Source organism: Scardinius erythrophthalmus (assembly GCF_964197995.2).
Source record: "Scardinius erythrophthalmus genome assembly, chromosome: 8".
In the NCBI taxonomy this organism is placed as follows: Eukaryota; Metazoa; Chordata; class Actinopteri; order Cypriniformes; family Leuciscidae; genus Scardinius; species Scardinius erythrophthalmus.
Genome location: NC_138228.1, coordinates 36,880,593 through 36,895,280, shown reverse-complemented (window position 1 = coordinate 36,895,280; position 14,688 = coordinate 36,880,593). Strand labels below are relative to the sequence as shown.

The 14,688-nt window shown below is 38.8% G+C and overlaps 1 protein-coding gene across 1 annotated transcript; it reads left to right on the top strand.

Annotated features, from left to right (window-relative positions):
- Positions 1–561: 561 nt before the first annotated feature.
- On the top strand, positions 562–13,942 carry LOC308695189 (UPF0606 protein KIAA1549L-like). The gene is made up of 3 exons (XM_081373219.1): positions 562–693; positions 6,028–6,179; positions 13,325–13,942. The coding sequence occupies exons 1-3, from the start codon at positions 603–605 to the stop codon at positions 13,598–13,600; spliced, it is 519 nt and encodes a 172-aa protein (XP_081229345.1). The 5' UTR covers positions 562–602; the 3' UTR covers positions 13,601–13,942.
- Positions 13,943–14,688: the final 746 nt, after the last annotated feature.

Here is a 14,688-nt window from a genome sequence, read left to right as displayed (position 1 = left end):
GTACCATCCAGACACGTAATCCAGTATACAGGCAATAGGTCAAAACACAGGTAGGCCGTCCAAACAAACAAACAAACAAACAAACAAACAAACAAACAAACAAACAAACAAACAAAACAGGCAGGGGTCAGAGGCAAAAGAGTAATCCACGGAACAGGCAAAAAATCCAAAAACCAGGAGACATGAAACCAGGGAAAATGCTCGGAAAGGCAGTGCAACAACATACTTCGCAGTGAGTGAATGAGTGAACATGGTATAAATAGGCTGAGACTAACAGGGTGATGAGACACAGGTGACTGCAATCAGTGATGATGAGTCCGGGCAGTGAGTTATGGGAAATGTAGTTTATGAGGGAGTGATAATAGTCTGGTGTGGAGTGCCCTCTGGTGGCTCTCATGGGCACTCTAGCTGGTGACGGTTACAATAACTTAATTATAATTAATTCTAGTTAATTCTCTCTGTACAAAGGCAGCATATTGACTTTCCACATAAATCAACACTATCACCTGGTGGTAAAACCATGTCAATGCATGAAATTGTTGCATATGTTCTTCAGGTCATCTTCTGATCTTGGTCCAAAGGGTCATTGTCCTGAATCGTCAATGCAGAGTCAGCATGAAAGTGCTCCCTACATGGCAAACAACAGAGCGCCACTCCCTCCTGTCACTACTGAGCCCATTCCCAACCGCTCAGGTAAGTGTGTGTTTCAACTGTTTTTCTATGGTTTACAAACATTCAATAATGACTTATCTCATGCAAAGGCCTTCACACCTCATAGCCAGTAAAATTTCAGCCGTGTATGTCCATGAACATTGATGGATTCCTGTACTATACTTCCATATGAGTAATCTTTTTTTTTTAAATATACTGTTCAATGTTACCATTGCATGTTTTCAACATACATCCAGCAAACGAGAAGTTCAGCGGGAGTTTACTATGTCCATATTTTTCATATTTTCTTCAAGCAGTGTCACAGTGCAATTTTTTTCCCTTTCAAAATGTTGTTCAAATAAAGTTTCCAAATTGGGATTTTGTAACACTTTGTTTTGATGGTCCCTTTTGAACATTCTGTTGACTATAAGTAACTTTGCCAACATATCAGCTTATTCTAACCCTAACCCTACCATTCTACTAATACTCTACTAACTCTAATGAGAGTTAGTAGGTGCAATGTTACATAGTCAACAGATTGTTAAAGGGACCTTCAATAAAAAGTGAACCAGAGATTTTTGCAGTGATGCCATAGAAAAAACATTTTTTGTTCCATAAAGAATCTTTCAGGATTTTTTTTTTCGCTTGGGAGGAGGATGGATAACAGAAGCTTTCACATCTCACAGCGTGCCGATCGCAAGCTAGGGTACGATATATATGGTTACGTGGAAATACTTCTGATTGGCTGGTGCCGCAGCATTGAAAGAACCAATCAGCGTTCGGTTAGAGTTTCATGCCTGAACTACGTATTGATGCCAATAAAGAACCTTCATTTTAGTATAGTTATGTAGAGTGTAGCTATGCTTATATTTTAAGTTAGGGAAGTTTAACACCCTTCCTGGATCATTGGTGATCTGCACATGAAGGATACCTCAAATTGTGAACCTTGTTGATGAAAGTTGGGCTGTTACTTGTAACAACATTAGGTATTACATTAACATTAGCTCAAATGATATATAGGGAATTTTAATAATTAATCAGGAATATGATTAATATATATATTGCATATTACAGTTACATTAAATTATCGAAGCTGAAAATAGATCGATTGTATATATGAATGATTATCACAACGGGTTATGGTTCGTCATTAATATATCAATAGTCTTTTACAGATCGATTGTATGAGATAACCTTTAATGGAATTAATTTAGTTATCGAACAATCTGTTTGTCCAGCAAATGGCCGTAAGATTAACTTATCAACTTCTCAATAAAGTTATCACTTCTTATAATTTCAGGAAAAATAGTTTCTGGCCATGAAACCATTCTCCTGTCCTTATAAAATGTAGGTTACTGAAAAGTAACAAATCGTAAAGCTTTGTAGCTTGGATCAACATTTCATTGACTTCGTAATGTGAGCATTTAGACAGAAACAATCAAGAATATAATGGATTTTAATACATGCAAAACTAAGGAATACATACTACGAATCACAGAGTAAATATGCGTATACCAATACAAAACAGTAAAAACAATACAAGACTAAACGAATAACGAAAATGGGAGTGAGAGAGAGATTGAGAGGGAGAGAGAGTGTGAGAAGATGAGAGAGTGAAACTAAAAGTCAGGATGAGAGAGTGAGAGGAGTAGGGATCACAGAATGATCATAGTAGGGCAAAATCACAGACAGGGTAACCTTTGAGAGACAACAGGGAATCAGATTTGTAAGATTAATAAGGGAATTAAGATCAATATAACTCAAAGGGGATTGAATTACAGGGAATAAGAACCGAATTATTATGCAAATTATTCAGAATTAATATTTAACACTTTATCAACTATTCGTCCACCGATAAGTTGAGATTAGGGTATTTTATCAATTCTGGACAGAATATTATCCCGTGGCCTACGGTAATAATATCATAAAGTTATGATAACTGATTAATATGAGCAAGGTAGCAAAATCTACAGTTTAAGGCAGTAACTTGTAAGCACACAGCACAAGACGCTTGTATGTAAAATCAACCAAGACTTTATTGAACTACTCTAATACACACAAACTAAACTAACACGAAAACACACAAACATTCATTCAAACAGTGACAGAGAGTGATGTTATTAACGGAGGGTGAATGGAGTCCCAAATGTCTAGCGTTAGACACTATTTCTTGACCGCAACCTGAGAGAATCAAACTACTAGCACTTTAATCTTAGTTCGTTTTCTTAATAAGATTTGCACCAGTTCACTTCAGCCAGAATTAGGAGAATTGTGTACTTGCGTTCAGATGCTCCTGAGCGCGTGCGTTCCCTGTGACAAAGTTGCTGGAGAGGGAATCTCTTCGGCGCTGATTGGCTGGCAGTCGGTCGATGATGCGTTCTGAGGGACAGCACTCGATGGTGAGTGGTTGGTTGGCTTTGCCGGGTGGCGCTTCGTTCGCGGGATTTCCTGTATTGCGGGTTGCTATGCAACGGAGTTTCCGTCTGGAGCAACTCTGAGAGGGGTTTCTTTGACGAAGTTCAACGAAGGATCTTACGGAAGAGTTGATGAGTTTTGCGTGAGCTCTTGGTGGTTTGAAGAGTATGTAAGCATACACGCTGGACGATGGAAAGGTCAGCAAGAGCAAAAGTCACTGCAAAAGCGAGGCACAAGGCAGGCAAAAAGCAAGGCAAAAAGCAAGGCAAAAAGCTGCTTGTCATTGGGTTATAAGCGTGTCCATCTGACCCGTCCTTCCTAGTGCGACAGCCAATCAGATATTGTCTTGGGCGGGACCTACGCCCCGTTCTCCGGTTCTTGCATGTAATTAGCGTAAAGTCCACATGATCACGTGTGCCCAAACTCCTGAGAGTTTAGTTAAACGCTTTAATAAGTAAACTTAATAGTTTAAATATGGTGCATCCTACACACATCTACTTTCTATCAACATTCTAGAAATCATTTACCCATCAAGTAGGTACCAAAATACATATACTTCCCATAGTGGAGGTGGAACTAAATAAGGATTTCGCTGTGATAAGTGTTTAACACACAAAATTAACTTCAGTAATATACAGCATACATAATACAGAGAATACACATGTATGAGGCAACTTCTGGTGATTAGTTCCTATAACTGAGGTAGAAAACCTTACAAATAGGCTGTAATGAAAGTTAAACACACAGAAAGAACTCCACAGGTTACATAAAATATACATGATACTTAAGATATATGTGAGGTAAATACTGGTGATCAATTCAGCTTATTGGAAGCAATTTTGAGATCGTTGTTTGTATTAAACCACAAGTGGGTTAATTTCAGTCTATTGGTTTTGGAGACAAAAGTCTCTGGAATTTACAACTGCAGAAAGGGGGGTGTCCCCTGGTTTAGGGTTTGTGGTGATTCTGGGCCATAAGAATGCTTTAGCATCCTTCGTTTCCTGATAAGGCTGTGGATTTATGCATTGGGGTCACCACAGGGTTCTTGGCCATTTGGTCTTAAGTTTGTGGAACAAAGAGGAATCTTTTCCTGCTGTCCTGGCATCGCTGGTTTGAGATTAGACACGCACAACAAGGGGAAGGGGGGTGACATCTCCTTTAGCCATCTCGGCACCATGACTGTGTTTTATGACTTACTAATGATTCACTGGGGAATCGTTCCGAACTGTGGAATGTGGTGTTGGGTTAATATGAAATGGACTGTTCAAGGATAATCGTACAGATTACATTAAAAGTTCAATAAACTTATCTTGCAAAATGGTTCTCTTTGTTGCTGAAGAGCGCAGAGTCGTGTGTGTGTCCTTAAGAGCAGTGTGCGTGTGTTTCCTTAAGAGCGGGGCGTGCTTTCTCGTCTCTTCCGGGCGAGCGCGGTCGCGGAATGTTCAAGTCTCTTTAAAGTTGAAGTTGCCGGCTGTTCATTTCACTGAACGTAGGAAAAGTCCAAGACGAACAAATAAAGAAAAGACTTAAAGAAAAAGAAAAGAGAAACGGAGAACGCTTCCTAAACGACGCGGAGGTGCGCGTCCGAAGACGGTGGCCGAAGCCCGTCCGAAGTTGGTGTTTTCCCAAAGTTTGACCGAAAAGCCTAGAGGAACGGGAAGTTCCTCTTTTGAGGGAATCCCGTCCACGCCCCTTTTTGCGGGGAGGGCAAATCATCTGCCAAGATTTTCGAGCGGGAAGATTCCTTTGTTTGTTTGGAACAGCCTCCTGGCTTGAGTTACAGTGGTGTTTGACTTAAACCTTTCAGCTCCAGAAATATGAAATGTGTAAAACAATGTACATTACTGCATTCTGCTATCAGAATTCAACTCCGTTAGATTGAGAGAATTACAGAGATATCAAACACGTCACATGAAGATCATAGGAATACAAAGTTACATAAGATATGCATATTATAAGCATTTAAAGTTTGGTTAACACACGATAAAATTGCAGATACTCCATTTTGATATGGGAAGACATCTAAGCACAAAAAGGAAATACAGTTAATACATTTAAAAGGAACTTTTCTCTTTCCTTACAAGAATTCCAGCGAGCTGGGCTTTCCTGGAAATCCCAGTTGGGGTCATAAAGTTTTATGACTTGGTCAGAGGTAGGGTTACAAAACCATGATTCTATTTGAGAACATTAATTAGGAGAAACATTTCCAAGTTACAAATCAGAAAATCATAACCATCGCATAACAGGGCTAACCAGTTATGCAACGCACAAACCTATCAAATACATCTTAGTAATGACTTACATGACGAGTGTAAAGAAACGTTTGTGTGTGTGTATATGGAATGCTCTGTGTCTGGAATGTCACATAGAGAGAGAGAGTCCTTATCTCTTTGGTGCATCTCTTTGAGGCTTGCGAAGCTTGCAGAAGAAGCTGTGTATGTTGTTCTGGTAATACTCCAGGGTGCCATAAAGTGTCGGGAGAGCCATAAAAGTGCCCACAAGCACAGACCTAGCGGCGCCAAGGCTATGAGTTACATTTACAGGTTAAACGTTAAAAGTTTTCCCAAAATTTATAATGACAAGGCTTCTGGAGTTTTGTGTGCAGGGAAAACAGAATCATGATTCTGGCACATTCGCTTTTTAAAATGATCTGACTTAGCTGATGATAAAATGTGAACACATCAGAAACTTCCCACTGAAGGAGGGACTGGACCCATATCTAGAAAAGAATAACATAGATTTTTGGGTGGGCTACTTTGACGTCAAATATCAAGCAATCACAAAGCAACCACACAGAACACCTTCGAAACTTTTTAGCATCATGGCCATGAGTATGGCACAGCCAAACACTACTCATATTTCCTTCAGAATATGTAAAGATAAGTTAATCCCAATGTGCTTAATAATAGCATGTGTTTATTTCAAATATACCCTAAAATCTCTTCCTTTTTTGACCCACAGGAAATCCTATGACAGCAGTGTACGCCATCCCAGCCACTCATCCAGGATGCACAGGATATTTCATCTCTACACCACCCTCCTCCTATCACAGCCCATCCTGGATGTCTTACCCCCCTGAACCCGAGGACGTGCCTCCTCAGTGGGCAGAATCTGTAAGAATGCATTTATCATATTTATTTATCGGTTCTCTATCAGTTGTCCAATTCTGCTTCACAAACTGGGTTGCATCCCAAGACTCCAGTGTTACAGTCCACGCATCACTAATACAACTTAACGCGGAGTAAACCTCATGTACTGCAACCAAGAGAAGCAGAACTGGTCTGTCACATGTGCCTCTATAAATTGTTCTGAATTTGGGGTACATTCTGTCTGCTTATGTGACCTGCCCTTGGGTGCAAGGCTCGTCTTTTTGGATTGTCCTTCTTATCCCTGTTTGTGTGTGCCTGCATTCACACGGTGTCTTTTTGCAGAACCAGTGTCATTTAGAAACCATTTGCTGAACTGAATTTATCGCTGACGTTGAGTGGAAACAACAAATTCCCGGGGTAGTTGAGCACATTTCTTCAAATGAACACTTTGCTTTTTCTTTCTTTCCTCTGTCACAAGCAGGGTTGTGTGCCATTCAGAATCGAATTGACTTAAAAAAAAACAAAAAAAAACAAAAAAAAAAACGTTAGGGACTTTTCGTTTTTTATTTAAGGGGCTACCGGAGGAGTTTTGAGATCTATAGTCAAAATAGACTTGACCCTCCCTTTGCCAGCAAAACATTTTTCTATGACCCTCCAAAATGATTGTGAAAAAAGGCATGACCCTCCCCGATAATTTATTGATTACTTCTGTACTGGTTTGCACTTGGCAAAGATGTTCAGATAGCCATTGTTTTTTTACAACCATGACAAACGACTTTACCTCTGCTTTCTCATCTTACACATCACACTCCACTGTTATGGTGGCCATTTCAGTAGATTTACTCACTAACATTGTTGTGGAAACACAATAAGCATGGAAACTTAAATATCGTAGTATCGTGCTACAGCGCACATTCTATCAGCTGCAGTTCTGGCGTCTCAATCCCAATAATGTAAAACTCAACATACATTCACATCACATGTTAATGCAGCGGTATGGTTACACTCACAGGACACTGCACTTATTCGCAATCAAAAAAGTTCATTATTTGCTTGTGCTTTAAAGCTTTGCCGGGTAAACATTTCATTGGTGTTCTGTTCTGACATGATGCACTTTTTCTGAGCGCGTGCGCCCGAAGCCTTTTTGTTGGGTCAGACCCATCTGCTAGCGATGGGGGGCCGAGACTGAGAGAGCTACATGGAGTTACATGGAAAAATGTGCATCAAACAAGCCACTTTGAAATTTTGCTGTTCTCATGAATACAAAAGTTGGGTGACCCTCCCCCTACACTAAAAAAAGTTGGATGACCCTCCCCTCAACAAAGAATAAAAAGACATGATCCTCCCCTATTTTCCTCTGGTGGTCCATTCCATAAATACCGAACGGTCTCTTAACATTCCTGATTTGAATTAAAGTAGCAAATATTATGCAGAATGTAAGGAAGTAGAATTAAATGAAAATGAAATAAAATTCAATGAAATTCCTTATAGATATATTCTGATAATCTTCTTTTATACAACATGGGCACAAAACTTTCTTAAGATTACAATTCTTCCTAAACTCTATTTTCATTTATTAGATCTTAATAAGAATTCAGGTTATTAAAAATAATGTTCTTAACTCTTTCCCCGACATTGATGGAATTTTCTGTCATTTATGATACAATGCTTCCCCGGCATTGGTGGAATATAACGTGTTTTCACCGTTATACAGTCATGGCCAAAAATGTTGGCACCCCTGAAATTTTTCTCACAGAAAAGTATTGCAATTACACATGTTTTGCTATACACATGTTTATTTCCTTTGTGTGTATTGGAACAACACAAAAAAACTGAGAAAAAAAAAGCAAATTTGACAATTTCACACAAAACTCTAAAAATGGGCTGGACAAAATTATTGGCACCCTTAACTTAATATTTGGTTGCACACCCTTTGGAAAAAATAACTGAAATCAATCGCTTCCTTATAACCAACACGTGCTACTCTGAATGCTAATTAATAATCTGTTTGTAGGGAGGGTCATAAGCATCAACATATGTTTTAAACCAATGAGTAAATAAAAACAGCAATGTAAGCACCTTTTGTGAACTTTATATAAACACCAAAATAGACTCAAAACAAAGAAGGCTTCATTCCGTTTTCGGTAAACAGTAGAATGATGTGCTTTACCAAAAAGCTCTATCTTGGTCTCACATGTCCACAAGACGTTTTCCCAGAAGGATTTTTGCTTACTTACGTACATTTTGGCAAACTGTAGTCTTGCTTTTTTATGTCTCTGTGTCAGCAGTGGGGTCCTCCTGGGTCTCCTGCCATAGCGTTTCATTTCATTCAAATGTTGACGTATAGTTTGTGCTGACACTGATGCACCCTGAGCCTGCAGGACAGCTTGAATTTCTTTGGAACTTGTTTGGGGCTGCTTATCCACCATCCGGACTATCCTGCGTTGCAACCTTTCATCAATTTTTCTCTTCCGTGGGTCACGTGGTCAGTCACGTGGCGTGCTGGCGGAATGAAAGTCTTTGTTTGAAGCTGGCTTTGCAGAAGAAACATGGCTCGAAATCTTGTCGCACAACTTAACTCAGAACCGAGACTCACAACGGAAAATAAAGGAAATGATAACTCAGAAAAGAAACGAAAATTTAGACGATAGTAAGATGGCTTGAATAAATCTAACCCATCTGATCTTAATTTGGGTTGGTCTGCTCCTCAGTTACATGGTTATAGTCTGGTTCAGATCTTCATCTTTTTCTGCCCATCTCTCTTGAGAGTGATAGCAGAGCCTTTCTTGCAGAGAGCGAGAGCACAGAGAGAGAGAGCACAGAGAGCAGCGAGAGAGAGACTTAGAGAGGGGGCGAACAGAGAATCCAAGGTTTTAAACTCAAAATTTTGTCCCCCCCTCTTGAAGAGAGCGGACCAATTAGACACTGGCTTTGTTTCATCGTAAATCATGCATTATCTGGGGTGTGTTCTAGCAGAGAGAATAGAGGCCACAGTTTAGACATGCTTTCTAATTAAAAGAAGATCAAAACATATTACACAGATATCATTCAAGCCATCTTTTGAATCTCGGGCATACGATCATAATGATATGAAACACAACACACTCTCATTTAAACATCTAACAGTTATAACACTTACATGAATTATATGGGATCAAAACATATTATCTTATTAAAATATGCATATAAGTGGTAGAAACAACACAGGATTATGTAGTTGCATGATTGTTTGATCATGAGTCCATTGAAAATTGTTCTTGAATGAGTTCTATGTATACTGTAGGAAAAATCTCAGTTTTCTGGTTTAGAAGAGAAAAGAACTCTCTTAAGAAAGTTTGTTCTTAGTTCAGAGATCCCAACGGGGGAGGGGTCAGGAATGTTGTGGTGCAATTTCTGAACCAATCTGTCTTTTAACACCCCCCTCACATTGACAAGCTTTTCCGTTAGTTTGGCCATTAGAAGGGTCTTTTGCAGACTCTCTGGCACCGGGATGGGTGACTTATGGCTCTGGCCTTGGTGATTTGACTCTGGAATGTGCGGACACTGTCTTTATCTTAACCAGTCAGTAGTCGACCACAAAGCTAGCATTAACCAGTATACAAAGGTAGCATTGACCAGTTATTTCACTAGTGTTGGGGGGAGGCTCTTTTAAATAGCCAGGGTGATGAGGATCATGTGACGTTCTGAACAAATCTTCTGTTTTGTCCGGCAGGAAGTAGAGAGTTTGAATTAATTTTCTGGAAGAAAATTAGTCTGTGGTTGGTTTCTTCTCATTGTTGTTACAGTATGGTAGGGTAGGGCTATTACGCATCTTCTGAAAGAGTACAGAACCCCGGATCAAAACACAGGAAAAAAAAAAAAAGAAGCAGAAGCAAGCGATAAAAGCATTGCTTATGCACCTTAAAAGAGGCTTGCAAAAACGCAATTTTCTCAGCCTTTTTGTTCAAAATGTTCAAAAAGCTAGAATAAAACAGTTTAATTTAAGTTTAAAAGCAAAGGCCCTGTTCTTTCCTTTGATACGTTGCATGTTCAAATATTCACACAACAAAATATTCTGGGGGCCATTACATTTTTGTGAAAATGATCAAAAAGGCTGGCGGTGGTTGGCAACCTTTTTTTAAATAGTGCTGGTGGGGAAAGATTTAAAAATCTAAGTAAATAATGCTTTAAATTTAGGATAATCTCCAATTTATCTTGAAACCCCCAAGGGTAAGATGTTTAATGAATTAAAGGTGCATTGTGCAACATTTCATGTTAAAAATACCCGTTTTTCTAACCCATACATGCTTAAACAATTGCCTGATGGGCTGAATGAGCCCTTCTCTGATCACTGCGATTGCCTCTATAATCCTGTACAGTAAAATAAATAAGAGGGATTCGGGTCGGAATTTGAGACTGGGCGTGACGTCATGCGCGTTCAGTTGCAGTGTTGCAGTTTCGCTTGTCGCCAGAGGGCATAGTTCTGCAAAAACTCAGAGACTTGCGCAATGCACCTTTAATAAGTATATAAAATATCTGCATATAACACATATTACTACAAAATTTTACTTTTATAACCTAGCAAGTAAATAGCCAGTGCTTGCTACTTAAAAACAGTTAAGAGAAAATCAAATTAGTTTTGCGTAGCCAGACCTTCAGTCTGACGGCAGAAGGTCTAGACTCCATAGCAGCTTTCATTGGCCAAGGACCACCCATCTGACTGACATGTAAAGCAGCCAATCACAGATCGTTTTTTTACGTGTCATGTATACGGGCGTGAAAATGTAACATTGATGTCCCTACAATAACAGACCAGTGTGTAAAACTCTTGGACGTATTTTGAAGAGTCTATGCCACAAAATTTACATTCTTCACATACTTTTGAAAATCCAGCGTTTAGTTGATCATGAAAAGCGCTCATTGGCCTTGTTTACACTGTCAGTAAAATGTGACCCAATTCCGATTTTTTGCTCAAATGTGACACAGATCGGATATGTTCTATGACAGAGTAAACAGGACGCATGCATTCGGATATTTCGAGATCGGTTTCAGGCCTCGTTCATGGCCTATATGGAAATAAATCATATATGTGCCAATGCGACTGTCATGTAAACAGTCAGATCGGATTTTCTGAGGCATTAGGCTACGTCTCCGCGGTTTAATGACGAGAGAAACCCCAACGCGCAGCAGCAAAGGGATGGATGACCCGACAAAATGTCGTGTCGTAGGAAAGGAATGTGGACAAGCGTTGACACAACATATCAAAGGTTGGCTTGCTCATCCTACAATTTAAGACCCGCTGCTCCTCGTTAAAGCCCACCACGAGATCTCATTAAGGTGCGTATCTATAGCACAAATTTTATTTCTTGTGCCATTTACGCCAAAAATTGTTTTTAAGTGCATATGATACGCAGTTTTCGCGTGCATATGATATGCACTTTATGGCGTGTAATACACGCACTCCACACCCTAATCCTACCCAAGGGGTTTACAGTGCGTATCTGCATGCAAAAATTTTTGGTGTATAAATGGCACGAGAAATAAAATGAGTGGTATAGATATGCACTTTCATGAGATCGTGTTGTTTGTTCCCATCAGTCCTGAGATCTCTCTCGCACACAATAACTGAAGCATATGCGCAGGCTGCAATGATGGCCCTTTTCATCCTCCTCCGCCTCAAAATCAAGGTGATGTTTGGCGAACTTTGCATAGGCTACATCGCAAAGCTAGCATCAAGCATATTTCACGTTCGTCCATCTGTGCAAGAACCCCCTTTAAGCATGCATGACGTTTCAGATAGTATGTCAAGTGTAAACACATGAATCGGATATGGGTCACAATTGAAAGAACGTGTAAACGGCCGGTCAAAAAAATCTGATATAGGCAACAAACCAGAATTGGGCATCAAGACCTGCAGCGTAAACAAGGCCATTGTCACAATTGTAAACACGACAGCATTCTTCTTCTATGAGGGGGTCTGTCGTCACAGCATCTTTGTTTCCAGGTGGACCATTAAAGAACGCAACACGCGTCTCCCGGACATCCTGTATAATTCAACCAATCAGATGACGACTTTGTAAATCCTGAAGTGTTTCCAGTTAAGTGTACCATATGCATCGGACGTTCAGCCAGTGGTCCGTGGGTGAGACAACAATCAGATAGGTTAAGATTTAAATGTAAAGTTTTGAATTTGTTGTATTAGACAAAGCAGCCTCATTAGGAGGATAGTATACAATAAGACCACATCAAAGCCTTGTCTTCAAAAGTATTAAAATCGATAAATATCTCAAAAACATTTGAGAACTTCTAAAAGTATTAATTCACCCAAAACATGGAAATTATGCCATTATTTACTCACCCTCATGTCATTCCAAACCCATGTTCATCTTGGAAACACAGATGAAGATATTTTTAATATTTATTAATTTTCAGTTTTTATGAATTGCACTTAGGAACATACTACAAACTTCTTGGAAATTATCTTAAGAACTTTCTTAACTTTTCCCTAAGATTTTCATCAACCCGTTCAATAAACAAGAAGTTTCAAAATGTTTGCAGTAAACACAGACAAGAAGAGTAAAACAAACAAACAATGAAATGACCTCCTTGTCCAGTCAGATGAATGTAATTATAGCAAAAACCTTTTTATGTAATAATTAAATGTAAAAAAAAAAAAAAGAAAACTTTATTTCCCAGAATGAACTGCCACATTTTTGGGTATTTATAATTAGTTTTATAAATTAAAATGAAAACAATTAAAGATTTTTTTTGATGGCGGGGTTAAGCATTTTGACGGGGTGGCCAATTCAATTCAAATTTACACTCGAGGAGTCAATTCTTAAATTTTGAACTATGCCCAACCCTGGTGACAATGTGACCCTTGTTCAGAGTTTGTGATTTGTTTATGATTTCATAATTCATAGTTTAATGAAAATGATCAAATCACACAATTCAAACTTGTTTGAATGGAGTGTCACTAATAATACTTAATATATTAGTAGATCCTTAAGCTTTTTGTTTTCCTTATCGTGAGTGTCTCTTTCTTGTGCATTTGTCTATTGGTTCCCTTTTTTAAGTGTAGAGTTTGGTCAACTGCAGCACAGATCAAGACTCAATAAAAAATAACATTACACCCTTGCTGACTGATTTTAGCACAGGCATAGTTGAATATTAGCCGTTTTCTATTTCAGATGCCCTTACCTGGCTACGCAGAGGCCTTTCCTCACCCTCACTATCCTCAGGGCAGCCCTCTCCTGTGGCACCACCGCCAGGCCATTCAGGGTGGTCCAGACCATCCACCCTCTTCCTCCACCGCAGCATCCCACCAGAGTCTAGCAGAGCCTGGAGATCCGATCAGCAGCATCCCTCTCAGCAGCCTTTCCACTTCAACCTTGGTCAAAGCCATCCGTGATGAGGTGGCCAAACTAGCCAAGAAACAATCAGACATTTTTGAGTTCCAGGTGTAGAACTTCCAATGGATTCATGGACCATCTGCACTGACACATTTATAACTTCTGTAAAGATTCGACTTCTAATTTCACTGGACTTAATCATATTTCACTGATAATTTTTTTTTTTTCTTCAATGAAACACCTGTCTGTTTTCAAAACAAGTTTTGTGTGGTTCTCTTTGCCATTGTATTATATAACATTATGTAATTAAAGTTTTTCTTTATTGTAGTTTTACATTAATATACAATTAAAGATTTAATTTAATCAGACAATATGAAAATTTACACCATTTTCCCATTTTAGCTGTGTTAGGTTTAATTATGAAACCTGATACGGTAATTAAACATTTACTCACTGTCATGTTGTTGATTTTTCTGAGCACTAATTAAGCTATTTTTAATACTCTTTCGTTCTTTTTGTCCACGCAACCAAAATTGTCAAGCTTCAAAAAGTACGTAAAGACATTCTAAAAGTAATCCATATGAATCAAGCGGTTTAATCCAAGTCTTCTGAAGAGACAGGTCAATTTATATGGTAAACAGATTTAATTTAGTGTTTTATTTACATAAAATACATACAAATAGCACATCAAATGTGGTCAACAGGAGAACAAAATAGTTTTTTTTCTTGCAAATCTAGCAAGTACAACTGAAAAAAATATTAGAGATTATTAATATCTTCATTTGTGTTATTTTGAGTTTGGAACAATATGAAGGTGTGTAAATGATGAGAGAATTTTCTTTCTGGAGTTAACTATCTCTTTAAACCAGAAACAAACTGACACAACAAATTACAGCATGCAGAACGCACATCCTGATTTTGCAGAGTTAGATGTGTTCCTGGGTCAACATATTTTGTTGATCCTGGAACAACATTCCTGTCTGAAAATGTAGTCATAATCATATCCCTACCCCTAAACCTAACCCTACCCATATGCTATCCCTAAAAACAGAGGAAAATGATAGGAGAATAATACTGATGCAGAAGCAGCTGACTCTGGTTGTAAGCCTAAACTTGATATAAACTGTAAACTTGTCCCTCAAATCTGATTGGTAAAATCAGGTTCTGTAAACAAAACACAATTTGAAACAGCAAAGTCATTT